The sequence below is a fragment of the Monodon monoceros genome, unplaced genomic scaffold, assembly GCF_005190385.1.
Source record: "Monodon monoceros isolate NGI ecotype Baffin Bay Population unplaced genomic scaffold, NGI_Narwhal_1 Super_Scaffold_16, whole genome shotgun sequence".
Taxonomy (NCBI): domain Eukaryota; kingdom Metazoa; phylum Chordata; class Mammalia; order Artiodactyla; family Monodontidae; genus Monodon; species Monodon monoceros.
The window spans coordinates 74,397,990-74,425,818 of NW_021703772.1; the positions used below are offsets into that span (position 1 = coordinate 74,397,990).

General features: G+C 37.3%; 1 protein-coding gene across 2 annotated transcripts in view; it reads right to left on the reverse strand.

Moving 5' to 3' along the window:
• Positions 1-8,092: 8,092 nt before the first annotated feature.
• Positions 8,093-27,829, reverse strand: part of GPD2 (glycerol-3-phosphate dehydrogenase 2) — a 132,165-nt gene continuing 112,428 nt past the window's right edge. For both annotated transcript variants that reach the window (XM_029225955.1, XM_029225956.1), the window contains 8 exons: positions 23,308-23,442; positions 22,868-23,043; positions 22,171-22,302; positions 21,068-21,226; positions 12,804-12,916; positions 12,640-12,718; positions 12,345-12,443; positions 8,093-9,459 (listed from right to left, as the gene is read on the reverse strand). In XM_029225955.1, coding sequence (XP_029081788.1) covers positions 9,334-9,459; positions 12,345-12,443; positions 12,640-12,718; positions 12,804-12,916; positions 21,068-21,226; positions 22,171-22,302; positions 22,868-23,043; positions 23,308-23,442 — 1,019 coding nt within the window. In that variant the 3' untranslated portion in view covers positions 8,093-9,333. The remainder of the gene's footprint in view (positions 9,460-12,344; positions 12,444-12,639; positions 12,719-12,803; positions 12,917-21,067; positions 21,227-22,170; positions 22,303-22,867; positions 23,044-23,307; positions 23,443-27,829) is intronic.

The following is a 27,829-nucleotide window of genomic DNA, read 5'->3' on the forward strand; positions in this document are numbered from 1 at the left end:
TCCGAAGTTTAAACAAGCATTGAATGGATTGTAGTAAAAACAGTTCTGGGTTTTTTTCCAGCACACGTTTCCTCTGAATGTAATTGTCCTGCCTCCTACTATTTAAGCAAAAGCCACCTCCTTATTTATTATTTTCTATTCCATCCACAAAGCATTTAAGTATCAGAGCTACTGTGGCAAAGTGACGTTAGAGTACTACATAAAAATAGTTCCATAGAATCAAGATGTCATTTTTATTTGGATAATAATGTGCATTAAAAGTATGATATTGATTGTTTACCTTAAATGCCCTAACAGCAGAAAATTAGTCATTTCTGACCTTTTATGGTTATATCCCATTGCAGGACCAACTTGGGACATAAGTTAATACATCTCATTTTCTTATTTTTACTCAGATGTGCTACTAACTATAGCAAGGAGAACCACAAGGTAGGGGTGATATTGTCTTTATTTCTGACCCTTCATTCTCTGCAACAGCCAGGAGTCATATTTTGGATTACAACCAAACAAACTCTTAAGTCATCACGCAAATCAATTGCCAGTAGATTCACAAAAGACCCAAAGTATACAGAATATTTGCGTTTTGTTGTTTTAACGGTTTTTTAAAAATCCCTAGCACTCATAAAACATCTATATAGCACAGTAAATAATCGACCATCATATAATATGTACACTTCAGGGAAGCCTGACTTCTGATAAAATGATTTTCAAACTCCGGGAGAAAGAGGATATGTTAAGTGGGAACATTCTAAACAGTTTTACATGTGTGTGTGTGCATGTGTGTGTGTGAATGCATTTTTTTTTCCCAGCTCACCAATTCTAAGTTTTGGTCCTGATCTGACTGCACCATTTGTGGAACTGTAGAGGACCAAATAACTGGATACTTAAGAGGCTAAAAAGCTGCAAATTATTACGGCTGCTCTTTTCTAACTGCTGAACGCACTGAGAGGATACAAAGTTTAGTTAGGGAACAGTTTTCCCCTTGCTACCTTGAAAACTCAAAGGAAACCCTGAAAGCCCAAATCCTAGTAAAATAAAATCGATTTAAAACAAGTCAACGCTTTGTGTTCCAAGATCTGTTGCTCTCTAAGCTTTCCCTGCTGAAGGTTTTCTATTCATTGAGCCCTCAGTCCAATAGTGGGCTCTCTGCCTCTGGCCTTCCCCTGTCTACCATAGCTGTGATGGTTAAAAGCTTCTCCGGTTTGTCACAGAGTTTAATACGCACCCCACATAATTATGCAGGATTCACTGTGCTATCAAACTGCAATTCAAATTAGTTCAGGATTAAAGGCACAGAACAGTACTGCTTCCTTAATTGCATTGTACTGTGCTGATCACATTCAAATACCCATTACTCATTCCCTCTGTGGAGCAATAAGTCAGGGGGATTAATATTCAGGCAGGTGACAGGGCCAAGCCATTAAAAGGCAGTTATGCAGAAAGCATGGCTGGTTTTATTCACGTTAATGAAATCAGTGAAATGAAACTGTAATAGATTTATCAAAGCTCAGATGGATTTGCTGTAAATCAGTTTGATTCAAGCAATCAAACTGGACAATAGAGATAGTTTTCAGCTCTAGCAATGGGTGTCAGGAAGCAGCATGTGAAAAGTGCTGATATTCTTCACGTATGAATTTGATATCCACCCCATGCACAGGCCTATTCCCAAACCACTGCTGCTAAATTTTTTGTCTTTTGAACTAGGTGCCAGTGGCTGATAAAACATACAGCATATCATCTTAATACAGCACTTACACTGTTTTAATTCCTCATTTTTAAGTCCCGCCGGAACATCAATTCTTTTCAACTGCTGGCTGAGAAAAAAGGAAAGTTTGATAGAGCACAAATCAGCATGGCTGCCCCGCTACTGCCCGGAAGAGGAATGCAACTTTGGCCGGGGTGACTCCATGCAACCTTCACGAATGTCTCCTGCACCAGCACTTGTACAGGAGGAAAAATGATCAGATCACAATTTCAGAGTGTGATGGGCTAGGGCAGGAGGAGCTCGAAGAAGCTGAAAATTTACTTTTGTTCTGGGTCTAATGAAATAATTTGGTATCCATTAGAGGGCAGCATTAGAACAAAAACTCAGCACAGCAAGGACGGTATCCCCTGCAGATAGGCAAGCACCTTGGCCGGGTGTAAACTTTTTCAATACAGTAATATTTTCCAAGGGTAAAGCCAATGAATGGAGAAGATGGGAGCAAATCCTAGTGTTAGAGAAAAGCAACGCCAGGAACAGCATGTGCCAATTTAGCTTTAGGGAGTTTTCTGTCCTACATTAACCCCCTCTCCCTTTTTGGGGTTAAAGTAGAAATACTTCTGTCTTGAGCTTAATGATCTCGTATTTTGCGGACCGTGTGTCTGATGGAATGGCAATGAATTGTGAAATAAGTGATCCCGTTTTTGTTTTCTTAAAAAGTGCATCATGTATTGTAGGTTATACTCAAACTACTCTAATTGGTCTAATTTTTATTTATTAGAAACAAATTGTTCAAGAACGAAAGCCAGTTTTTAATGATCCAAAACAGAAATAAATGTTCTAGTCTATTAGCTCCTATACGGAATAAATCAATATTAAAGCTAATTAACCCTTTTCAAAGGCATTTTTGTCCCAGGTTTTTATTTAATGGTTCAGTGCTGCTTAAAGCATGGATCAAGCTGGATAAGCTCCATTTAAAAAATGGCCCATTTTGAAAACAGTTTAGCAGCTCACTATGACGAATATATTTATCAGGATAAACTTGACTTTTTCAATTGTATAACTAACTGACCAGGGTTCCTTAAAAGATCTGATAATAAAATAGAGATGAAAAGCCACAGACAAACCTGTTCATTTGGCAGTGTTATAACATTATAGGAACTGCTTTCATTCACTGCTTTTTAAAAAATATTTATCTTTAGAAATATGTTAATGGTTACTTTTGAGGATATTCCTAAGGGCAGGAGGAGGGAGTCTCCATATAAGATATTTCATTCCAGGTCATATGTGAAATGCAAACCTATGATTCTTCCTTTTTGGAAGAAGCCATGATTTTTTAATAGTGTTCAAACACACAGTGCAAAGCACACACCTTTCAGGACATAAATGACTACTTTGACATACGAAACCCAATGAAAATTATATACATTATTTAAAGAATTTGGCACTCTTCTCCTTTTGTTAGACTAGCAAATCACAGAATGTACTTTAATATCAAGCTATTTTTGAGTTATAAAACAGATGATATATTTTGTACGTGAATTAAATTCTTCACAGTACCAGAGGAATTAATTTGTGATGTTATGAAATTTTGATCAGCCTGCTGCAAAATCAGAATTGTCTACCACAAGTGTCTGCATTCTGACTCTTACAGTCTTTCCAAACAAATAATGAAATGAACTGGGGCCGAGGGTGCGGGGGTAGGGAGGGCAGAGTAATTTATGAAAACACGGTACACCATAATTTTGTCATTTTTCTGCAATAAGGATGGCAAATGATTCATGGGATAAAATGAAATATTTCTCACTGTCATTTCAACGGATCTAAGATTTACAGCTTCTTAACTTGGATAGGAAAAACTCTGTATGTATAAAAATGAATTGTAAATCAATTAATGATGGGGATGAGAAACAACAAAAAAGAATTGATTTTAAGCAAAGAAGAGAAAATGTAACGAGCAACAAATTAAAAGGGAGAAGCAGCAGCTATTCTCTAAGACCTTTGAAGGAAGGAGGAAGTGGGGAGGAAACTGCTTGCTTAAAAGAGGGCGTTACGGTCAGGTTAAAGGAAAGTGACATGTTGATCGACTCATTACATTTACATCGCTTAGACAAACAGAGGAAGGTAGCTTTTAAATCAAAATCAGATATGCCTACATTAGATTTTTAAAAGAAATCAGCAAAAAGTTAGAGCCAGTTTTATAGTATGAGGTTGGATAAAGAAATCCTGTGACCATGAAGAAAAACCAGCCTCCAATTCAAGATTCTCCTTTACCTAAACTGTTTTTTAATAGGCACCAACGCCAAAAGAAAAGAAAAAAATACTTTTCCACTTCCCAACTCCTTGAAACACCACACCGAAGGAAAGCTAGCAGCCAGTGAAGGAGCAAGCCCGGGCTCTACAGGAGTCACTGTACCTGGAGAATGAGAGCAGATTCTGCTTCAGACACAACAAGGTGGGCTTGAAGGGCTCAGAAGCGGGTGGAACCAGTTGTACCACGTGCCATGCTCTACTATCCAAGTGACACTCAATCCTCCCGTCTCTTCCACTGAAACATGATATATTATCTACGACTACAGGATGCGCACCTTAACCGACATAGTTGCAAGCAACCCCAGTGTGAATGTGGGGAACTAACAGGGAACCGATGGTATGGTTTGCTAAGCGATGCAATTCGATGCCGCATGTGGAGAATGAAGATAGCCCTGATCATTTCGCAAAAGTGGTATTTTGTTTAGATCAAATAAATTTTACTATTCTGGATCAAGCATTTAACAAACTGCCAAGGTATTTATTGATTTTTTGACAAGGCCCCACCGCCTTCTTAGCACAGGACCTGCAGGACTATCTCTGGTGTCATCATGGCTCACATACCTCATGTTGTGTGCACGTATTTCACAAGTGTGGTAGCTAATTAGAGACCTAAAATACAAAGTACAAGCACGGAAGGCTCATCAACTCCATCTCCTATACAGAAATACTCTTGTTATGAGGGTGCCAGAACAATTTAAAACTTCTGTGGTCTGTTTCCTTCCCAAGTCAAATGTCATCAGGTGAAATCTGCCACCGATGATAACGCAGTGTTGACCAAGACTGCAAAATGTCGATATGAGTATCCATTTCTCTTTCTCTGATTACCATAAATTCATTACCATAAATTTTAAAACTGGCAGCAATGTATTTTGACAAATTTTATGTTGACAAATTTTAAAGTGCTATAAAATTTGATAAGCTAAATCAATGAACAATGTTTTGAGCGGCTATATATTTTTTTCCAGGCATTGAACAAACAGTTCATTGTTCCGAGTCTGTCTGGGGGCCAGTTCTCTGGGTTATTCTATACAATTTCAAAGAAACTTCAGAAGCTCACACAGGCCTTTGAGCACGCAAAACCAAGAGGCAGCGCTTCTAAACCACAAATGGAGACGATGTTCCATATACATGTGTAAATTAAAACATATAAAATAACATAGGCATTATAAAATTTGTGTTAAAACTGGTAACAGCTTTACTGATTTACTGACAATGAAAATATATAGCATTTTTTCTGTCAGAGCATTTATCAACACTTGGCAACCCTACACTAACTTGACATGTAAGATGATCAAAATGGATTATGTAATCTTTCCCATTCATTTCTATTGATTTTACTTATGATAAAATTCATCAGTGTGCTTGCAAACGCTGAGGCTGAAAGGCTCTGCTTGACAAAAAAAAAAAAAAAGAGAGGAAAAAAAGAATTCAACAGAGTTGAATAGGATGAATGTAATTTTAGAATAGGATTGCACAGATACAGAAGTCGTGCCCTAAAGCCTCCAGCAACAAATTAATACAAATAAACCTGGCAGTCTCATAAAATTGCATTGGTCTATGCAGGGGTTCACTTTTGAGATAAAATTACAAAATTGCAAGTGAAAATAATTAATGTGTGAGTGCAATTAAAAATACAGTTTGTGAAGATATTTTCAAACTTTTTAAACTTCAACAGTAATCAAAGTTATTTCTCTGACTGCAAGTAACGTCAAAATGCCAGTAAATGGCCCATTTTAATCAGTTTTATTGATTCATGCTTTCAGTTCTTATTCAGTTAAAAACAAGGCACATTAAATACATCCTCTTATTGCTCTATAAATGCATGCAGCTCATTCTGTATATCAAGAGTAATAAATAATGGTGATAAAACACCAAGACAGTTATAAAAATGACAACCCAGCCTCAAACATAGTATTTAAGAGTCCAATCTAGAACAATAACCCAACACAATACATAAAAATTGCCATATATGAAAACATGCAGTGTGTATATCGACTCCAGTACTGGGTTTATACTTGATATTCTTTAAAAGCACAGTAGGGCTCTTTTACTCCCTAAAAAGGATTGACATAATGCAAAACAGTGCAAGTTATTAGCATCGTTGACTTCAATATTATTACATTCATATGCCAAAAATCTTTACAAATACATAAAAAAAGGAAATAAGATCAATGATCATTCTTACAGTATGTTTAGTAAAAGAATGAAATTTCTGTTGTACAAAGGAGTAAGCTACATATATTCTGAAAAAGACAAAACAAAGCTAGAAACTAAAGCAAAATAGGGAGCATGCATTTAGTAGTAGAAATCCTAAAGTTACACTCAGTAGAAATTGATTGAAAGCAAGAATGTTGCAGCAGCATGAAGGATATGAGGCAGACAACCTTGGCTTAACAAATAATCCAGCGGTATCACTATTGTTATGACTGCGGGAAGGGCTACTGAAAGGAGCATCCAGCTCTCCACCACAGATGGGGGTTCCTTCACCTGAATCCCCTTAATAAAGCCTCTTTAAATAAATCACTTGATAAAAGACAATCTCTACACACCTCACACCCACCCCAACAGAATCAGCTGATACCATGTTTATACAAAAAGAAAATAATTCTTTTGTGCTTGGAATAGATTTTGAATCACACTCACACCTCCCCCCCCCCACCCCATTTCTTCTCTCCTTTTCTGAAATCAGGTAAAGAAGCTGTACAGGTTTAATTAAGAACTTACACAAAAATGCAGGGGTGCTTTATTCACAGTAAAGACTTGGAACCAGCTCGTTTCCAAGATGAGTCTCTGGGATCGGTGAAGGAGCGTATGTTTTAGAATTAGCAGATTTTAAGCAAAAGCAGATGTGCTCAAAAGAAGAAAAGTGCGTTTTTCTTTGTCCTTAAAGGAACTTCACTCATAAAAAAAAGCATGCAGAAACAAGGCCTCTTTTCAAATACAGCTCTGCCCAGGCCAGTCAGGTTATAAGCCTGGTCCCTACTGTAATGGATTCAGCGAGGATACAAGTCATCGTTGTCTTGATTTAACTAGAAAAGAAGAGAGAGAAAGAGAGAGAGCACAAATGTACAGTATTGTGGTACATCACCTCTGATGTTTTAAAGGACAGCTCTTCTATCTATTAAGGGTCACTGGGCTCTAAACAGTGAAGTTATTGTCTTGATAGAAAAACACTAAGTTACAAAGCCATGTGCTTCTATTATAAAAAAGAAAGAAAGAAAGAGAGAGAGAGAGAGAGGGAGGGAGGGAGGGAGGGAGGAAGGAAGGAAGAAACCAGTGTAAAAAAAAAAATTCACACCTTAAAAGAAAAAACTTCACAGTGATACCTGGGAGGTCACTTTCTCTGTTTTAGGTTTTCCTTTAGGAAGTGGCAAGTCTAAACTTCATTTAAAAGCAAAATGAGTTAAGGTGCTATCTTCACTGTTTATTTCAGAGGTAGGGGTAGGGGCTTAGGTGAGTGAACCTCCAGTGTGTATATTATGGCAGACAGGCTCATACCCCACGTGAATGAGGCATAAAGATATTCTACAATGTTGACATATATAGAAATAATAGCACAAAAGTGTTTATGTACCAGTTTGAAAAATTAAGATCTCGAGTCTGCACAATGAAAACCTGACATTAAATAAAGGGTCACATTTCCTATTTCATACACAACGTGATCTTAAAAAAAAAAAAAGTAGGTAGTTAACTTCACAAGAGGAAGCACAATGAATAAACATTCAGATGACTGGCTAAAATGCCACCAAACTATTATAAAAGCATACCAAATTGGCCCTTTAAATTCAGTATATTACATATTTACTAAATTCTGGGCAGATTGATTTTTTTTAACATTTTTATTGGACTAAAATTGCTTTACAATGGTGTGTTAGTTTCTGCTTTATAACAAAGTGAATCAGCTATACGTATACATATATCCCCATATCTCCTCCCTCTTGCGTCTCCCTCCCACCCTCCCTATCCCACCCCTCTAGGTGGTCACAAAGCACCGAGCTGATCTCCCTGTGCTATGTGGCTGCTTCCCACTAGCTATCTATTTTACATTTGGTAGTGTATAGAGAGTGGTATGGGCAGATTGATTTTTTTGTCTTGTTTTGTCTTTCTGTGAGTGTGTATGTGTATGATGGGGGAATGCGTGTGTGTGTGCTGAGTGTGGTTTTCTCTATTTCTTTTTGTTTGATTGAGAACTTTTCTGTTGAGTACAGAAGGAGAAAGGCTTTAAGCAATTAAAATGACCTTGAACACTGCAAGTTTGTGGCTTTTTATAAATAATTGTAACTAAAGTTAACTAAAGGCTATTCCTATCCTCTTTTACTATCCATTTACAAATACTCCCCCAAACGATGCAATAACCTGAGCAAAATAGGTCATGTCTGACAGTATCACGTGCTCCAAGATCTAGGATTTGGGGATTGAGAATTGTGCTATAATATGTGGATATATAAACACAGGTTTTTAATCCTTAAATTTATTACTACTGTAAAGATTTGAGAAATTTAGTCCCATGCCAATGTATCCAACTTGCCACTTAAATGCTGGTTTTAAAGTAAGAAAAGCAAGGATCTTCCTGGCAACTGTAATAGTCAAAGAAAAACCAGCAGTGACTGGGGAAAAAAAAATGAATTGCTGAGATGAAACTATCACTGTAACTCCCAGCAAATGTCAATGCTATCCTTATATCTTGTACCTGTGATTCTGGAAGCTTTCAGAGTTTCTCTGAGATTTGCTCCTATAACCAGATCTAAACTTTTTCTTCCTTCTCCAGTTTTGCCAGTCACGCTCTAGATATAAAGTCTGGATGAGGAAGGCAGACAAGCTGGAGGAAGAAGGGGCTGAGGGGTCTCCAGAAACACTATCGTTTTAATAGGTCCCACCCCACTCAATTTCTTTTAAGAACAAGTACTATCAACAAGCTTAATGTCCAGAGCTTTGTGTAAATCATGAAATATTTCCAGCTTCTTTTTTCAATTTCTGCCAAAATATTCTGCCTCTAAAACTGACTTAGACTAAATGAATAAACAAACAAAAAGGGAGCATGTCCAGTCTAACAGGTCACAGAATAAATGCAAAACATTAAACCAGTGTGCATTGAAAATGAGAAAAAAAAGATAAAATACACTTTTAAGAAGCTAGATTGAATGGCAAATACAAATAAAGGGTATACATTGACATCCTAAAGCTTTGGAATGTTTCCCAGTGTTAAAACAAGGCAGCTATCCATATCCACTATTTTAGAGCGGTGTAAGTCATCTCTGGTTTGATACATGATTATTTGTTGTTCCTATGTTTGTTGGCCGTGGATTTACCGCTCAGACTCACAGTCCTCCACAACTTCGGTCCACGGGGATGGGAACTCTTCTGTCGAGGTTCTCTTCTGCAGTTTTCATGAGTATAGCAAGCCGGCTTCCAGACACCCTTCCTTTTTGAACAGCACTCATCAGCTTAAAGAGAAAATGGGCAACAGATTCAGAAGGCCAGCCAGCTTCCTCCCTTCTCCATGGCATTTTAATGGTTACCTTTGCAGCAGGCAGGGGTAATTAAGTGCCCCCATCGAAAACCGCAGCAGGTACTACAGCTCACTTAAGAAGAGTACAGTTTTCAAACATTTCAAAAAGGGGGAAAGGGGCAGGTATTTTGCCACGGCTGCAAAAACTACACCTATCTGGCGAATCAGCCTGCCTTTAAATGCAAATCGAATGCATCACTTTTTGCCCCTTAATGTGCTCAGAGCATATATTTTTTGGAGCAACTCAAATATTGAATCTTTAATTCCATTTTTAAATCTGAAAAGGGAATCTCAGGGATTGAACAAAGACAAACCGTGACCTATATTTAACTACTCTTTTTTAGTGTTACTGTACTTGACAACTTCAAGTCCCCCAAATCCAAATTCCTTAAAGACTTTTTAAAGTAATTTACATTTAAGTCCTTGAAAATGGACCCAGAGATCCACCTTAAGAATTAAAAGCACTCCACAGCCCAGATTTTAGCTAATTCATTTTTATCCAGTGGATAAAATCAGAATTAGTCTTGAAATTACATGCAGTCAGCAGGCAAACGCCTTTAATCTGGAAGGCACTGTGCAATTATCAGCACGGGGAATTTTTTTTTTTTCCTATTCAAGTTGATGTGGTTTTTACTATTTTCTTGATCTCTTTCTTATCTATTTGTTTTTTTAAAGAACTGCTTTAGTCATTCATCAGAAATATATATATATCTGTAAATCCTCAAAATATTTTTAGGGTTATAGTTTTTAGCCTAAAGAAATACATTTCTTAAAAAAGACTCTGAATAAGGGTCAGAGGCATCTGCCAAGGGGCTGGATCAGAATTTCATGACCTTATTAAAAGCTGTTTCACAAGCTATTGCTTATTAGAGATGGACTCCTACATGCAGAAGTGTCATTAGAGCCCAAACCTAAAAATAAAGTCATGTAACCATACAGTATCTATAGAGATCCTTCCATGAGGATTATTAAAAAAAAGTCTATATTCAAAATGGTGTTTAATGGGATAAACATGGGCGCTTAATCTTCAGAGAAGGAAAATATTTTATGAAAAGTAAAATAAAACCCTGAAAACATACTTTGCATCTGATGAATGGTGTAACAAAGAATGCTGACATCTACAGATGGAACGAACAATTGATTGTTTATCGTCTTGCCTCTGATTCCATAAAGACTTTCAAAGTTTATCAGCGCTAACAAAACTGAGAGAGCTGGAGTTTTTTTTCTTTATCCATAAACATTGTACGATGTACCAGCCTTTAAAAACTCAGTCTTCTTCAAACATTACATGTATCTTGAAACCATATTACGAGAAAAAAATAGTATTTGGGTGTGAATATATCTCATAAGAAATATTGTCAGCGTTTTTAAGTTGAAAATTACACTGTATATTTGTACTTAGTAGAAGCATGAATAGTCTCTTTCATTTAGAATTGGACAAGAAATACTCAATTATTAAAAAGACTCTACAAGAAAGCCTGCAGATGGTTTAAATTATTTTCTACGTGTTTAACTCTATTGCACTCAAGAAAATTTCTTAACACCCAAACCACATAGCATATCCATAAAAATATCCATAAAATTAGACTCATTGTTTCTAAGACCCCAGGTCCTTGAACCCTAAATGCTGTTGTTTATTTACAACGTATATGAAATGAAGCATTAACTATTTATCTGAAGAAAAGTTTTCTAAAATCCTGAGACAGACAAAAAAAATTTTCTCACAGAAAAAAACAGACAAAAAATGTATGAAATGGTTTTTTATTCCCAAGCATACGTTTTAAACTAAATTTCAAATGTCCACTTAGTTAAACAGTAAGCTAAAGAACTAAACATTCTTTTTTGTAATGCTGGACACAACCTGTGAAAATTTTCTGCATTTAGATTCAACAATGCTCTTATCTGCAGCTCATCTCCAGAGAGACAATTACCATTTCCTTTGCCTTGATCTTGTTTGTTTAACTTGACACAGTGAAGAAAGGGCTGACATTGACCAAAATCCCCAGCATTAATTTATTTCATGTTCAGCATTCATCATTGCCATGGTGCAAGCAAGACCTGGCATTCATTTGAAATACCTGCCCAAGAAGCAGTAAAGAAAAAACCTGGCTGCTTGGAAACCAACACATTCTTCATAAGAGCAGAGTCCTATGGACAGTTACAAATAATGTATGGGTTTGTTGAGTTTCTTTCTTTTAAGGAACTTTTAGGAATGATGTGTAGCATCCAGTATGAAGTTAAAGTAACAAAATTTACTTCCTTCCTGGTTACGATTAAACAACTGAGCCTTGAGTAAGTGGAAAATTAGAAATAGAAATGCTTGAATTACGTGGTCTTGACCCAGGAATATAGGTTTCCTTTCTTTTGCTTTTCAGGTTCATTCTAATGTAAGAATATAATCATCGCATGTTGGGTTCTCAAGTGAATATGATTCTCAAATGAATACAACTCTGATTTCTTTAAACTTCCTCGATTAAAAATATACTTTCCACATTAGAAGTAAAGAAGGGTCCGGTGGTGGTATCCCACGGCATACTCTTTATAAAGCACACTTCTGATTTAGTCCTTTAAGCCATAATTAACTTAGATTTAATCTAAATTGCCCAGCGCAACAGAATGTGTCTTATAAAAAGCAAGAGAACATGCACCACGTAAAGCCTTATCCTTAAAGGCAGACATATCAACCTTTGCTGGCTTCAAGCTTTCTTCTTTTTCAGAATGAGGTGACAACTGTGTGGACTTCAAAATCCATTCCTGAATATAAATTGATGACCAATAGATACAAAGCAAATACACTTGTTTCCTTTCACCACAACTCACCTGCAAAAATTCATTGAGTTCAACCTGTCCATTTTTATTCAAATCTACTTCATTCAGAATTTCATGTAGTGTATTTTCATCCATTTGGACACTGATACTCTAAGTAAAAGGAAAGCACAAAATAATGAAGTTTCATTAGAAATTATGCGTATCACTTTATCAATGTTACCAGCCTTTCAAAAATTCAGAGAGAAATATTACTTATAGAAAGCACTAGATGAGAAAAAAATTATCTAGCATAATCTTTACATTCTTCTGCTATCAAAGATGTTGAACCAAAAAAAAAAAATATTACCTCTAATACACGCTGAACATCAACAATGGTAATAAAGCCTTTCTGGTCTGCATCAAACTTATGAAATCTCTTCTTGTACCTGGAACACAACATTGAATAATGGAAAAATATACTTAGATAAGTGAAGACAAAAAAAGAGAGATACAGAAACTTATTAGAAGTACCTGTCAATGTCTGAAGGCAGCAGGCTAATTTCAGAGTGATCTGTTAACTGTTCTGATCGAGATTTATAGCCCATTTCATAATACAGAAACTTCCTGGCTGTTTCAAGTTCTTCCTAAAACACAGAGACACACAAAGTTCAAAGATTTATGGAAAGAATTATTGATTTTTTTCTTCCTTTTTTTTTCCACTTGGTTTTCTAAAATGAAAGCTCATCTTCATTTTTCTGGCCAGGTCAATTTTTTATTTCCTCCAGTTTTACTGAAGTATAATTTTATTCAATAAAATTCACCTATTTTGGGTATGCAGTTCGATGTATATCCCACCACGATCAAGATATAGAACATTTCTATCCCCCTAAAAAGCTTCCTTATTTCCCATTTGCAATTGATTCCTGCCCCTGACCTCTAGCCCCAGGCCACTGATCTGATTTTGTCACCAGAGTTTTGCTTTTTCTTGAATTTCATATGAAAGTGTTCATATAGTTTGTAGTCTTCTGTGTTTGGCTACTTTCATATAGCATGACAATTCTGAGATTCATTCATGTTGCTGCATGTTTTAATATTCTGTTTCTTTTTACTGCTGAATATTCTTCCACAGTATTGACTAGCAAATTCTATGGGTGATTTGGTGACAAAAGAGCAATTAAAAGTGAAGAAGGCATCCAGGACTTGAACAACGATTATAATGTGGCATGCGGTACCAAGACAGACATCATGACGTTAACTAATTCTAAAATTTTGTCACTAGGATGCTGGTAGTTGGGTGGAAGTTACAGAGTCAGGAGAAGAAACAAGCTATTCTATTGAATAGTTACTCTTCCTGTTTTCAATGATCTCGGCCACAACTGATACTACCTATTGCTGAGAACACTGTCTTCTTAGATTTCATCACACCAGTCTCCAAACTAAGAACTTCCAAAATGACTCTATTGTGCTGTATATTGTTCACAAATATCTCTTTCCTCTCATAAACACACACACACACACACACTTCTCCCCCCATAAGTATACTTCTCAACCCCACTGATGTGAGTCTGGACATGTGATTTACTTTGGCCAATGGCATATGAATGGATATAATATATGCCACTTTTGAGCAAAAGCTTTATACAAAATTGCAGTTTTGCTTAGCCTCTCTTGCTCTTGTACCATAAGAAGGGCATGAATCAGAGAGATCTGAAGCCAGTCTGAAATATGAAGAAGAGCCACAGCAGCTAACATGCAGCCTTCAGGTAATATGAGTGAAAAGTTAAGTGCTTGCTATGGTAGACCAGTGAGCTTCTGAAATTGTTATACAGTATAACATAGACAATGCTTACGAACACAAGTCTTAAATTCCTCAGACTTCCCCTCAAAGAATCTGACTAAATCAATTTGTAGACCCAAATTCCGGCCTGCGGAATAGTGCCAGTGCAAAATGAAACAAGGAAAATAACACAATAGCACATACTCTTGCAGGAAATGTGTTTATATTTCTTTATGTCAGTGACAAGTCCCTTTGCTCCTTTTTCTTTGGAAGATAATTTTTTTCCTGAGATTATTCCCTTCCTACTTTCCTTTCTTTTAGGAGACATATATATTTTAAAACATAAATATATATATATATTAGCTGAGAGGACTTTTTAGCATTTCTAACTTTTCATTTTGCTACGTAAGAACATTAGGAATTTTATTTTATTATATATGTTTATTACATTATATATTTATTTTATTATATATAACATAAAATATTTATTTTATTACACATATACATGATATATAAGGGATACATAAAACTAGCCTTTGAAGTCACCAAGGGCATTCTTCACTGGCAGATTACTCTCTTCACACAGGAAAATCCAATAGTTATAAATAAAACTATTCTTCTATTGCACCAATTTTGCCCAGTCATTTTCTATAAAACTGGTTCAACGTTCATCTCCTTGGAAGTGGCATCTCTGATACTTCCCTCCAAGAACAAGCTCTTCCTCGAGTCATGTCCCTTTATTACCTATGTAATTTATCCATACTCCATATTAAGCAAGGAATCATGGAATTTAAAGCTGAAAGGGTTTTTTTCCCTAGAAGTCACCCAAAGTACCTCCCTAACCCCACATTTCCTTTACAACGTTCCAAAAATAGAAGCATGAGGTCTCCATCTAAAGAAGAGCTCTAGCAATAGGGAGGTAACTCAATTCCACTGAAAGCAGCCCATAAAGGGAAGACTCAAACTGCTAAAAATATTTATGCTGAGATTAAACCAATCTCTGCAACTCTTAGAATTTGTTTGGGATTAGTGCAACTTTCTTACAGTAATTTTTGTTTGTTTGTTTGTTTTTAAGTTGGGAGGGGTTGTTTTCAATGAAATTCCATGGAAGGAAAGTGAGTTTATTTTTTTTAATTTTATTGAAGTATAGTTGATTTACAATGTTGCGTTAATTTCTTCTGTACAGCAAAGTGACTCTGTTACACATACATATATATATATATATATTTTTTTTTTTTGTAGAGTAGGATCCAAGCTTTATCTTCAAGATACAGTATGTGCATATATAAATATGTGGAAATGCAATGTAAGGACATGCAAAATGCTGGGGTAATACACAGTTTGTAATTTCTTATCTTTTTTAATATTTGAATTTTATTTTTTATACAGCAGGTTCTTATTAGTTATCTATTTTATACATATTAGTGTATATATGTCAATCCCAATCTCCCAATTCATCCCACCACCACCCCCTTCCCTTACAGTAATGTTTTATAAAGTCTAAGTTTTTTTTTCTGTATCACACCACAACAAATATCTAAGGACAGAGCTTTCCTCTTTAAGAATTTTCTTTAAGTCTAGAAGTACTCTCCTGCATGAGACATGATTTTAAATCCCGTTACCATGCTGAATAATCTCTCCCAAACCACAACTAGTCTGTCATATAATAAAATGATCAGAACACAACACAATACTCCAGCAGAGATCTGGCAAGTACCTAGAAAGAAGCACCTATCAGCTTCATCAATCTAGAGATATGACTTCTGTTGGGCAGCCTGAGACTGTAATTGCAGCTGGGGGCAGCCATGATCCACTGTTACCTGCTGTGCATTCACAGTTAACGAAAATCATATTTCTTTTTTGCATGTGCTACTGTTAAAGTCTTGTCAAATCTATCATGAATGGATGGAGTTGTTTTTCTACCTAATGTAAGGTTTGCCATTTATGTCTATTATATTATACCTAATGTAATCTCCCCCGTTGCTTCAAGTTGTCACCAAACATTCACTCTCCCTCCAGTTCCTTACAGGTACACCAAAGATGCATGCCATTAGTGTCGTAATCTAGGCACCTGAACCACAGTAGACTAGGTCAAGACCAAAGACAGAATCCTCATGACCTGCTGTCAAAGCCCTCTTCTGAGGATAGTGATCATTTGGTTGCAAATCCACCAATTTTAGATGATATCACATGCGGCTTCATAAAATGCTTCATGGAATCCGAATACATTATGTCTACAACATTTCCTCGATCTGACAAACTTGTTACTCTTTCTGAAAAGAAAATATGTCTGAAATGATTTCTTACTACCTTCCAGGGATCACTACTTCTTGCTAAATGCTGATAAAACAAACTTAAAATGCCATAACCTGGAAAACTGCCCAAGACCAATGCCAAGACCACTAATTTATAGGTTACAAACTATATTTTCCCCCCTTCTCCCTTTTTGGAATGCGGTACTACGTTTGCCTACCTTCTGTCTTCTGGTGCTCTTCCTATTTGCCATATTGCCATAATCTTTTAAAGCTCAACAGTAGTTAAATAAATCCCACCTGCAAATTCTCTGAGTACCCTGAAGTATAACATTTCTGGGTTGGCATACAAACTCATTTAGAGTAGCCTCCTATTTGAATGTCTATTTCCTCTTACCAATATTTATTTTGCTCTTCTCACAATGAAAATCATTCTCCTTGACAAAAAAGGAAAAAAAGAAAAACAAATTGGTATTAAACTATGAGTTGAAAGGTTCTCTCCCTTCTCCGGCGGTCAAGGATTTGGTGCTAGTCACCTTAAGCAACGACCTAGGTTAGGCCTTACTTGCATTCTTTTCCATTTTTACCAGTTATTTTTGGTGTTTTTAGTATTTTTGCCAACACTCAGCCAATTCCTGACACTGTTCATACACATCCTTATTAGTCCTGGATACCCTTTCATTGTTGAGTACGTATCTTCCATCTGTTTGATATTTGGTGCTTATTAGCTTGCTTTGTCCATAGTCACTCCATTTTTCACTTGCTTCCCCTTTATTCTCCTTGCTGGAATCAATTTTGAAAAATTTCTTTTTGTGAGACACCCACAATCTACTCGAGTGGTCTTCTCTTTAAAGTCTCTCAATGAAATGCATGTTTTGTCTGAGGGTTATAAAGTCTACCTTACCAAATAATACGGCAGCATTTCCCAAAATACATCCTAAAGCAATACTAGTTTCCCTTTCTACCAGCCCTTCCAACAAGTGAGAGTTGGGTCTGTCTCCAAATAAATTGCCTTTTGGAAACTGACAATGCACATAAGCATTTTAAAGGCACCAAATTATCTTCATTAAAGAAAATGGTTTCATTTGTTTAACTCAGAATTTCCCAAACTCTTTTGACCATGTAGTCATCTTTTCACTGATGTTATATATTGATATTTATTTATAATTATGTATTAATTTATATAATTGTGTAAAACACAACCTGACAATGACACATTCTCTAAATGTCTTCACCAACTCCTCTGTCAGTCCCCAAGTCCCCTAGACAACACCTTCCACCCTAACCATTTCTTCCAAGTTGGCTGCCTTTGGTCTTGAGTAACAGTTCTCTAAATCCTTCTATAAATTTTGGGAAATATACACACATTTCCGAGGTATATATGTGTTGTAACCACTCAATTAAATTTGAAGATCCCTGAAACTATGAGCTATTTATCATTCCCCTAAAATATTTGGTATAATGCTCAGTATACAAGTCACTCATTAAGTACTGACTGGTAAAAACAACCACAATTCATCTGCAGAGAGTTATTTATCACATTGTTCCTCTTTCACTTTTGCAGGTTAAGTAATCCCAATGCTTTTAACCTTTTCTCAGAAGTCCAGCTTTCTAACCTTTAATTCTTTTTTCCCTCTCCTTTGTTCTCTCTAGACTGTCCACAGTTCTCATTAATACTCCTATGTCTCAGATACTGAGTAATAACTTTAGGTCTTTTATTTCTGTTATTTTGTTTGTTAAGGGGGATAGGAGAATATTTCTGAGTACATAAATCTGCTCATAAAATCTAAACTGAAGTTAAATCTAGTTTCCTCGGGAGGGCTGAACACAAGCAGTTTACAGAATTTTCTTCCTCCTTCTTACCTCCTACAGCCTGAATTCCTGGCACAAAGTACCTTCCTGCATATTCAGATCATTTCAACCATAATTTTTACAGGAACACATTATCACCAGTCCTTCTATATGGTAAAAATGATTGGCAGTAGCACAAGACTAAGTTTCATTCTTGTGTTGCCTCAGTATATAGCTTTATTTATTTATTTATTTCATTTTTTTTGAATTTTATTTTATTTATACAGCAGGTTCTTATTAGTTACCTACTTTATACATATTAGTGTATATATGTCAATCCCAGTCTCCCAATTCATGCCACCACCACCACTCCCCAGTATATAGCTTTAATTGGCCAAACCAAAACTCAAAACGGGAAGAGCTATAAACCAGTCCGGCCAATGCAGAGGCAACAGGGTGGGGTGGGAAAAGGGTATGTTGTGGGATCAGAAAACCTGGTTTCAATCCCAGTTCCACAATCTACTAGTTGTATGAACTCTCACGGGGACTTTCTCCCTAAGCCTGTTTCCTCAACTATAAAATGAGGGTAAAGGTTATGCCTGTCAGTGTTGTGATAGGATTAAGGAACTCTTTTCAAACAGTGATTTCTACCATCAGTACACTACATACATGGCATTAAAATTACTGGAGGAGAAAATTTTAAATGTAGGGCCATGGTTTCACCCCTGAAGACTCTGATAGTCAAGCCTTAAAATCTGCCTTTTTCCCTACCATTCCCAGGTGACAAATATGTAACCATCTTCAGGAATCTCCACCACATTGAAAACGCTTTAAGGACAAGACCTATGCCCGGTCCTTCCTTACACCTTCAGCATGTGACATACATGCTCAGTAATGTTCATTCACTCATTCAATACACATTATTTAGGGCCTTTTATATGCCAGGCACTGAGGGTACAGAAACAAAACAGATCACATCCCTTCCTTTGGGACGCTTACTTCCGGGCGGTGAGGCCGACAGTAAATAAACTAAATGCATGGTATGTCAAATGAGAATTGATGCTAAAGAGAAAAATAAAGGAAGGAGTAGAAGATGCCATTCGGATTGGGGGCTACTCTTTTATTCAGTCCAGTGAAGAGAGACCTCCCTGGAGTGGAGGCCAGGAGGAAGTGAGGGAGTAGGCCATGAGGACATCTAGGGAAGAGCATTCCAGGGAGAGGGATCAGTAGGGCTTGAATAAAGAAAAGCAACTCAACCTGTGGGTTGGAGAGAGTGAATAAATGGGAAGAAAAATGAGGGGGATCAGAAAGGTGGTGGCCAGATTACAGCAGGCTCCTGTTATAATAATCCATGTAAGAGATGCTGATAGCCTGAATCAGGGTGACAGCAGTTAAGAAAGCGTTGAACTCAAGCCATTATTTGAAGACAAGTATGATAAGGTTTGCTGATGGGCTTAGATCAAGTATGAAAATAAGATTTAGGCCCAAGCAACCAAAGAGTGGAATAGGTATTTACGACATGGAGAGGTCAGTAACGGCAGTAGTTTGAGGAAGGCAGGAGGAGATCTGAGAGAGATGGTGCTGTGGACTGAGTTGTATCCTCCTAAATTCATATGTTGACAGCCTAACCTCCAATGTGATGGGATTCGGAGATGGGGCTTTGGGGAGGTAACTAGCTTTAGATAAACCTCATTGGGATTAGCACCCTCAGCAAGAGCTCTCTCTGGCTCTCTGTGTCCCCCAGAAGGCATCTGTTTCAAAGCCAGGAGCAAGGCTCTCGCCAGAACCCAGCCATCTCACCTGGCACTCTGATCTCAGATTTCCAGGCTCCAGAAATGTGAGAAATAAATGTCTGTTATTTAAGCCACCCAGCCTGTGGTATCCTGTTATAGCAGCTTGAGTAGACTAAGACAGGTGGTGTTCAGGAAGGAGGGAGGAATCAACTGTGTCAAGGCCACTAACTGGTTGCGTAAAAGGATGACGAGAGCTGACAAGCACGTTGAGCAACATGAAGGTGCCTGGGGAGCGTGACCAGAGCCACTACAGCAAAGTGGCCACGAAAGAGCCTACACGGAATGGGTTCAAGAAAGACTTGGCGGGGGGGTAGGAACTAAACCAATGAACAGAGAGTATTTTCTGAATAAATACATGAAAATGCCTCTGCGCATCACAACAGTTTGGTTTAATTAAAAATCATGACGGTCTTCTGTTTATTACAAGAAGCCCAGGGCTGTATATGTGGGCATCTGAGTATCGCTGGCTTTCTTTTTTTAATTTGGATATAAATATAAAATTTCAAATGACACAAATCAATAAGCATTTGGTGGTCAGGCCATAAAACCACAATTTCCTACCAAAGGCAACCTTGCAGGAGTGTGAATTTCACTGTAGAATACATTCTAAGAATGTTTTCAGTGAAAACCAGAAAAGGTTCTACCCACAATTGTTATTATCTTACTTTTTCAGGAATTACGACCACAAATTTGAGAACATTTTTCTATAAGGGATTTTCCAAAAACAACCAGGAAGCCTATTTGGTTATAAGGATATTTGTTACAAGAATTTGTTAAAACAAGATATTTGTTACAAGAATAGCTTTCCAGTTTTCTAAGGCCTAGCAATATTAAACACACACACACAAAAACTGGCAGGCAATCTAAAGTCACCATCAAAAGCTATGCTAGCCGGCCTTCCCTGGTGGCACAGTGGTTGAGAGTCCGCCTGCCGATGCAGGGGACGAGGGTTCGTGCCCCAGTTTGGGAGGATCCCACATGCCGCGGAGCGGCTGGGCCCGTGAGCCATGGCCGCTGAGCCTGTGCGTCCGGAGCCTGTGCTCCCCAATGGGAGAGGCCACAAGAGTGAGAGGCCCGCGTACCACAAAAAAAAAAAAAAAAAAACTATGCCAGCCTCTACTAACAGATTAAGACATTGCATGCCTATAATGGAAACTGGTTTTAAAGACTTCTATACAATACCTCTTTTTTAGAATCACCCCAGCTCAGTTCTCTGGCCATCAGTTCAACAATCCTGGGTAGGGCCTCCTCTGCTGCCTGGACATTTAGAAAGGCCAGGCGAGTACGACGTGAAATCATATCCACTGCAGTGCAGGCATACTCCTTAATCCCATATCTCACCTGAGTTTGAATTAAAGTAAAATTATTAATTTAGGCCTTTTTTAAAAAGGGGGAATAAAGCTTCACTTAAAATTCATGCTTAGGAAAAGTGACCTTTTTCTTTACATATCTGGTTCTTTAGCAGGCATGATACATAGTGACATCATACAAGTTCCCCATCTGCCTGCCAAGAAGATTTGGAACTTGGGACAATTTGGATAAGAGCTATTAATGCCTTCTCCTTGAATAGAACCTGGTGCAAACATGTAAATTGCATCACTTTTCATTTACCATGCACAGTAATCACCTCATTGTTCATACATGACATGGATGTTAATTTACATAGCTGAGTAGGGAGGAGATATGGGGATATACGTATGCATATAGCTGATTCACTTTGTTATACAGCAGAAACTAACACAACACTGTAAAGCAATTATAGTCCAATAAAGATATTAAAAAAAAAAAGTTATGGTCTCATCTCTTTTGGCTATCCAAAGTTTTCTGTCTCAGAGTAATAAGATGACAGAAATCTTGCCTTCAATCAACAACAAAATGCTTACTTGGACACCCATGTTTTTAAAGCGTGGTGAATTATAAATGAATATAAAGTGTCAAGTCAAGATACGGCATCAGGCAGTGCGTAAGTGGTACAAACTTGAGGAGCTACAAGTTCTCAAAAGGGGCAAACAACTGTGAATCGGTAAGATTTGAGATAGCTCCATGGAGGAGAAAGAAATCCATATTTTCTATTATTATTGTTGCCACTATCAATATCACTTCAGAGTTGAAATTAAAATTTTGTAAATGAAAGGAACTGTGCTGGGCAGACGTTTTACTCCAGGTTTTAGCTGATGTATGCACATTAAAACTTAGCTATATATTATTTCTAAAGAGGATGCAAAGTGAACAGATGAAAGGTATCCCCGGGCAGACAGGAAATTCCCATATGGCCATTCACGTACCTCTGCTTCAATGTATGGAAATTCTGACACAAGACGCACCCCAACAATGGGCCACCGCTTTCCCGTCACACTCGCCATTTTGGCCACCTCAAAAGCCTTGTCGCCATAGGTGGCAGCAAGATGCTGGGCCACCTAAGGAAACAAAACTGCATCAGGCAGGTCCTCTGAATATCAATAGCTTCTAGGTACAAAGCAAAACAATGTACATGCTTATCTTGTCAGTTTTTTTTTTTTTTTTTACAGCCTGTAACTAAAAATCCTAGGAGAGTGTTAGATTTTGATTCCGTGGGAGGAAAATACTTTGGCTCCAAATGCTTAGGCCAGCACTAATGCTACTACACATGTATTACTGTATCAGTGACTGGTGAAGCTTCAGCTTCATTCTGCTCCAGATATCACACCTGAAGAACAGCCTTCCTTATGCTCTAGACAGAAAGAATTTGGGAGGTCCTGTCTGCTAGGAACAAGCCAAACAAACTCCAGATTCTAAAACAGAAACCAAAACGTGCATTGCTTTTTAGGTGATTAAAGCACCTAAAAAGTGCTTTTTCCCATTAGTTCACTCCCACAATACACAGACAGAAACAAACCCAGCAACAGGAAACTCGAAATCATGGAGGCCACATGGCTGCCGATTCTGTTACTGGCAATAGTGAGATTAGGTCAAGAGTAAGATGATGTGGCAATGCATGCCCACCTCACTTTCAAGTCCATAATCCTGGACAAGCCTGATGTAGAGTGTAGGGCTCCAATCTTTGCCCCCTTGAAGGAAAAGCCCAACTGTTCTACTTGGTCCTGCTTTCAAATTGTGGGTCTTGACTGCAGCATTTATGGTATCTTCTGCCATAGATCGATAGGTTGTCCACTTTCCACCTACAAATACATTGATAAATAATTCATTAGGTTACCACCCCTTGTTTTTCTTATAATTAACCATTTATCAACTTATCAATAACAAAATTCACCAGTTGTTTTATAACAAATGTGGCAAAGCAACGCATAAGATTTTACTCAGAATCATAAAAAAAAAAAAAAAAGTCCCTCTTCTTTAGCATTAAAAGGGATTCTGGTATGAGAATTTAACTCAAGCTGCTTTAGATATAAAGCACACCCAGACAACAAGGTAATATGCCATACCTGCTATAGTGATGAGGCCGCTCTCACTGATATCCACGACGTGATTTCGGGAGATGGACTGTGTATCTGCAGACTTGGGATCTGTAACAAGGGGGCGAATACCACTCCATGCTGCCAGGACATCCCCTCTTCTTACTGGGAAGGATCAATGCCAAGGGTTAAGAGGATTACTCAAAGACGTCTCAACAAAACTAAAATGATTAGAAAGCAGAAAAGAGTTCAGTAAAAGGAACACATGAATATGTACTTTTAAAGGGAGGGAATATCGTTAAATATAAGAACTAAATGAGTGGGTAAGTTACAAGAAAAACTCAAAGAATTGTTTTGTTACAAAGATAACCTGGACGAAAAAAGTAAAGAACTGGAAAATCACTGACATGGGTCCCAAAAAGGAAACAAAAGAAACAAATGTTAGCAACCCTCAGCTGGGACAATCTGCAGTAGTTACAAAGAACAACAACAAAGCAGAAACAAAATAAAAACAAACCAAAAGAGAGCCTCCCTGGTGACGCAGTAGTTGAGAGTCCGCCTGCCGATGCAGGGGACACGGGTTCGTGCCCCGGTCCGGGAAGATCCCACGTGCCGCGGTGCGGCTGGGCTCGTGAGCCATGGCCGCTGAGCCTGCGCGTCCGGAGCCTGTGCTCCGCAACGGGAGAGCCCGCGGCAGTGAGAGGCCCGCGTACCGCAAAAAAAAAAACCCCAAGAGACATGACTTGTTACATTTCCCCCCTAGAGTATATCTTGCTATCTCTTCTCAGGGAAGACAAAGATACTTATTAGCAGCAGAGGGCAGTCAGGATTTCAGATCCCACTCACCCCTTGGTCCTGTGTTCTTGTACAGCGAACCTCCTATACATTTAGACACAGCAGACTCTGAAAAGTACTTAAATATATATCTAGCGAAATCTTGTGTAAAGAGTCACAAAGACTCTTTGATGTGACTCGTATATTGGACTAGTCAAAAAAAAAAAAAAAGAAAAGAGAAAAAAAAAGCACCTAAAAAGTACAGGGGAAAAATCCTAAAAACAAGTAATACTGCATGACAATCTCTCCATCTTGATCTCAAATGAAAAAAAGATTTCTGGTAAAGATAACTTCAACTAAGGTAATCTGACATATTTTAGCTTAGCTCCTTAAGGACCACACTCTAACCATGACTATAATCCGAAAGAAGAGGTACCCATACACCTCTATGGGAGTGTTTAATCAAACCCATATCCCAACACTGAATCTGAAACAAAGGGAGAGTAAACCTCATAAACTGGTGAGGAAAGCCTAAGGCTTGCAGTCCTGTTAACTGGTAACTCGATGTAGGGATTCCATCCCTAGATCTGCCGCTTTGAAGGGTGCATCCTCTTCAGTATGTTTAATTCTGATGGCCTCCATGGAATGGGGGTTAATTCTTGCTCCACACAATTCCACAAAAGTCTTGTAAAACCTCAACATAAATCATGCAATATTTTAATCTTTACAAAAAGCTTTACTAGGAAATTACCACTATTTTCCATTAGAGTTCAAATTGCCCTCAGAGTCAAAAATAAAACTTAGCCAACCACTTAGAACGTCATTGTGGTCACTGCAAAGTCTGCAGAGTGTGTTGTCTGAAATTCCTTAGGTAGCCACGCTGATCAGGAATTTGTTTCAGTTCTTACAGCCTTCTGACTGATCTTAAAATTATTCTGTGGAAAACTAGACTTTCTAAATTTAAAGCACATGCAAATAATCTTTGTGGCAAATGCTTTACCTTTTCTGGTATAACAGGCAGAAAAATACATCTATGAAACTGTACTGTCTGAAACGAAAAGACCAAACTAAAACACTTGAGTTTTTCATTCATGGAGGAAAATTAAATAAAACATTATGTATACTGATACCATTTTTAATCCTTACTTTTGAAATTGATACTCAAAACAAGAAAAGAAAACACTAACAGGAAGAGTTCATAACATGTCAGGAACCTTAATTTATTTTGCTTGATATCTTAGCATTCAGCTTTTTAGCCTGAGAATTATATCAGATGAATGTTGGGATTATATTTATTTAAAAAGATTCATTTAAGGATAATCAAATTTTAAATCATATTTCAAGTATGAATCGGGCTTTATAGCCTGCAGCATTTTTATGTTATTAGACTAAAGTGTGGTTGGATCAGGTGATCTATCATCTATCAGTTTTCTCCCAACCTTGAGATTTAATGATTTTTATGGATTATTCAAAATGCCATTTGCTGCTGAAGAATAAAAGCACTTTTTACCTCTCTACCATCCAAATTAAGTAATGACCAGTCAGGGCTATGGGTATAACCTAGACCCACAAGGCACAGCATAGCTAAACACATGAAACATGAATTCTAACCTCTTATAGAAAAGACAGCAACAAACTAAACAGGTTTCTCTCTTTATTACTTATTCACACACAGTGGAAACCTTGTGCGCTGTTAAACTCTTATTCAAATTCTTTTTAGAAAGAGATTCAAAAGCAGTGGACAGATAGCATAGAGAACCTTCCAAAATTGCCAGGAACTGCTGCAGCCATATTGTAACCATGGGGGAAACAACCATAGCATGAAGCCTACCTGGGGGGTGGTGGAGTGAAGAGAAATAAGGGCCCTTCGCTAAAGACATTGCTCAATCACTAAATTAATCACCTCTTGAGGCTTCTTATATCTGGAGATCTTCTTTTACATGATAATACATTATTTATTTTATAATAAAAAACAAAAAATTCAATGACTAATAAATTGAGTGCTTCTCTAAATGTCTATGTAAATACCTCTAGCTTCTGTAAAGCAGCACTGTTCCATAGACTTTTCTGCAGTGATGGAAATGTTCTGTATCTAAACTGTCTGATTCACTAGCCACTAGCTGCATGAGGCTATTAAGCACTTGAAATGTGGTCCATGCAACTGAGAAACTGAATTTCAAATTTTATTTCATTTTAACTAAATTTAAATAGCCACAGGATATGCACATGTACAGGCTATAATATTGCATAAGGCAGTTCTAGAGTAAAACCACCAAGTGGTAGATCTAAGACTTGTCCTGGTTGATCATCAAGCTGGGTATTTCCCCCATGGCCACCTTGCCCATGTCTTCAATGGAGCATCCTTTCAGTGAAATTTGACTGTGAGAATATAATCTGCTGTAATAGTATGAGACACCCCACCTCAAAATACTTTATTGTCGTAACATGTTCCATATTTACCATTTCAAAGTATCCTCCTCTCCTACTAATCTCATCAATTCAAAGAAATGAAAATATTTGTACTAAATTAGGTACTCCTACCCTCAAGTTCTTACCCAGAAATCGGTTCTATCATTTAGGTTGTAGCCAAGAGTAGACAGTGAACATCACCTACTTTAACTCTCCATGGTATAACACGTGAAGAAAATAACTCAACTCAAGGATTTTATGCTTCAGAGCTCAAAGATTCATCTTGATTTTCCTGGTCCTCGTACCGTCAGGATAGCTAAACAAGACGGCATTACTGTTGCATCGTCCTCACCATGTTGAAAGTCTTCGGCAATATCAATTCTAGTATTTCTCAGTACCTCAAATACTGTATCAAGTAGGAGTCATGTATTGTGATCAATAAATATGAAATGGCATATTAAAACATTCTCTGAACTTTTTATATCAAACAAGAGCTGACATTACAAAATCAAAAGCAATAATATTTTGGCCTCTGAGTCAACATGCTAGACTTAAGGTTTCTAATGACTATATATTTAAACAATTGGATATCCTCTTTTAAAACAACTGAACACTTTAATAAAACAAGATGACAGGAAACAACACTACTATTAAAATTGAGAAAAATTCTCATTAAACACCACTTATGAGAGTGGCTCACCCAGTTGATTTTTTTGTTTGTTTAACATCTGTATTGGAGTATAATTGCTTTACAATGTTGTGTTAGTTTCTGCTGTATAACAAAGTGAATCAGCTATATGTATACATATATGTCCATATCCCCTCCCTCTTGTGTCTCCCTCCCACCCTCCCTATCCCACCCCTCTAGGGGGTCACAAAGCTCTGAGCTGATCTCCCTGTGCTATGCAGCTGCTTCCCACTAGCTATCTATTTTACATTTGGTAGTGTATATAAATCCATGCCACTCTGATTTTTAAGTGCCAACTGCCCAGATGTTAAAAATCCCATGAGTACTCCAGAATGTATAAAAGTACTTGTCGATATTTTCAGAAGGATAGTAAGGAAATAAAATAGTCCTTCTACCATCATGTTTAAGAATTATTTTTATTACTACCCTGATAAATAATTCACTCAGGTTTTAGTGTATAAAATATATAAAGAATAAAATATAAATAGTAAAGTTGAATAGACATTTTCCACAGCTGGTTGAAAAGACTAAGTGCTGTGTAATTGTTTCCAATGATAATTAATATTTTTATTCTTAAAAATTTGGCAAGACAAGTGTTGGTTTTAAGTTAATAGAAAATGGAGCCCACAGGAAGTAACAATTAGAAGCTAAATGTGCACTTTCGCTTCCCATCAGTTATTT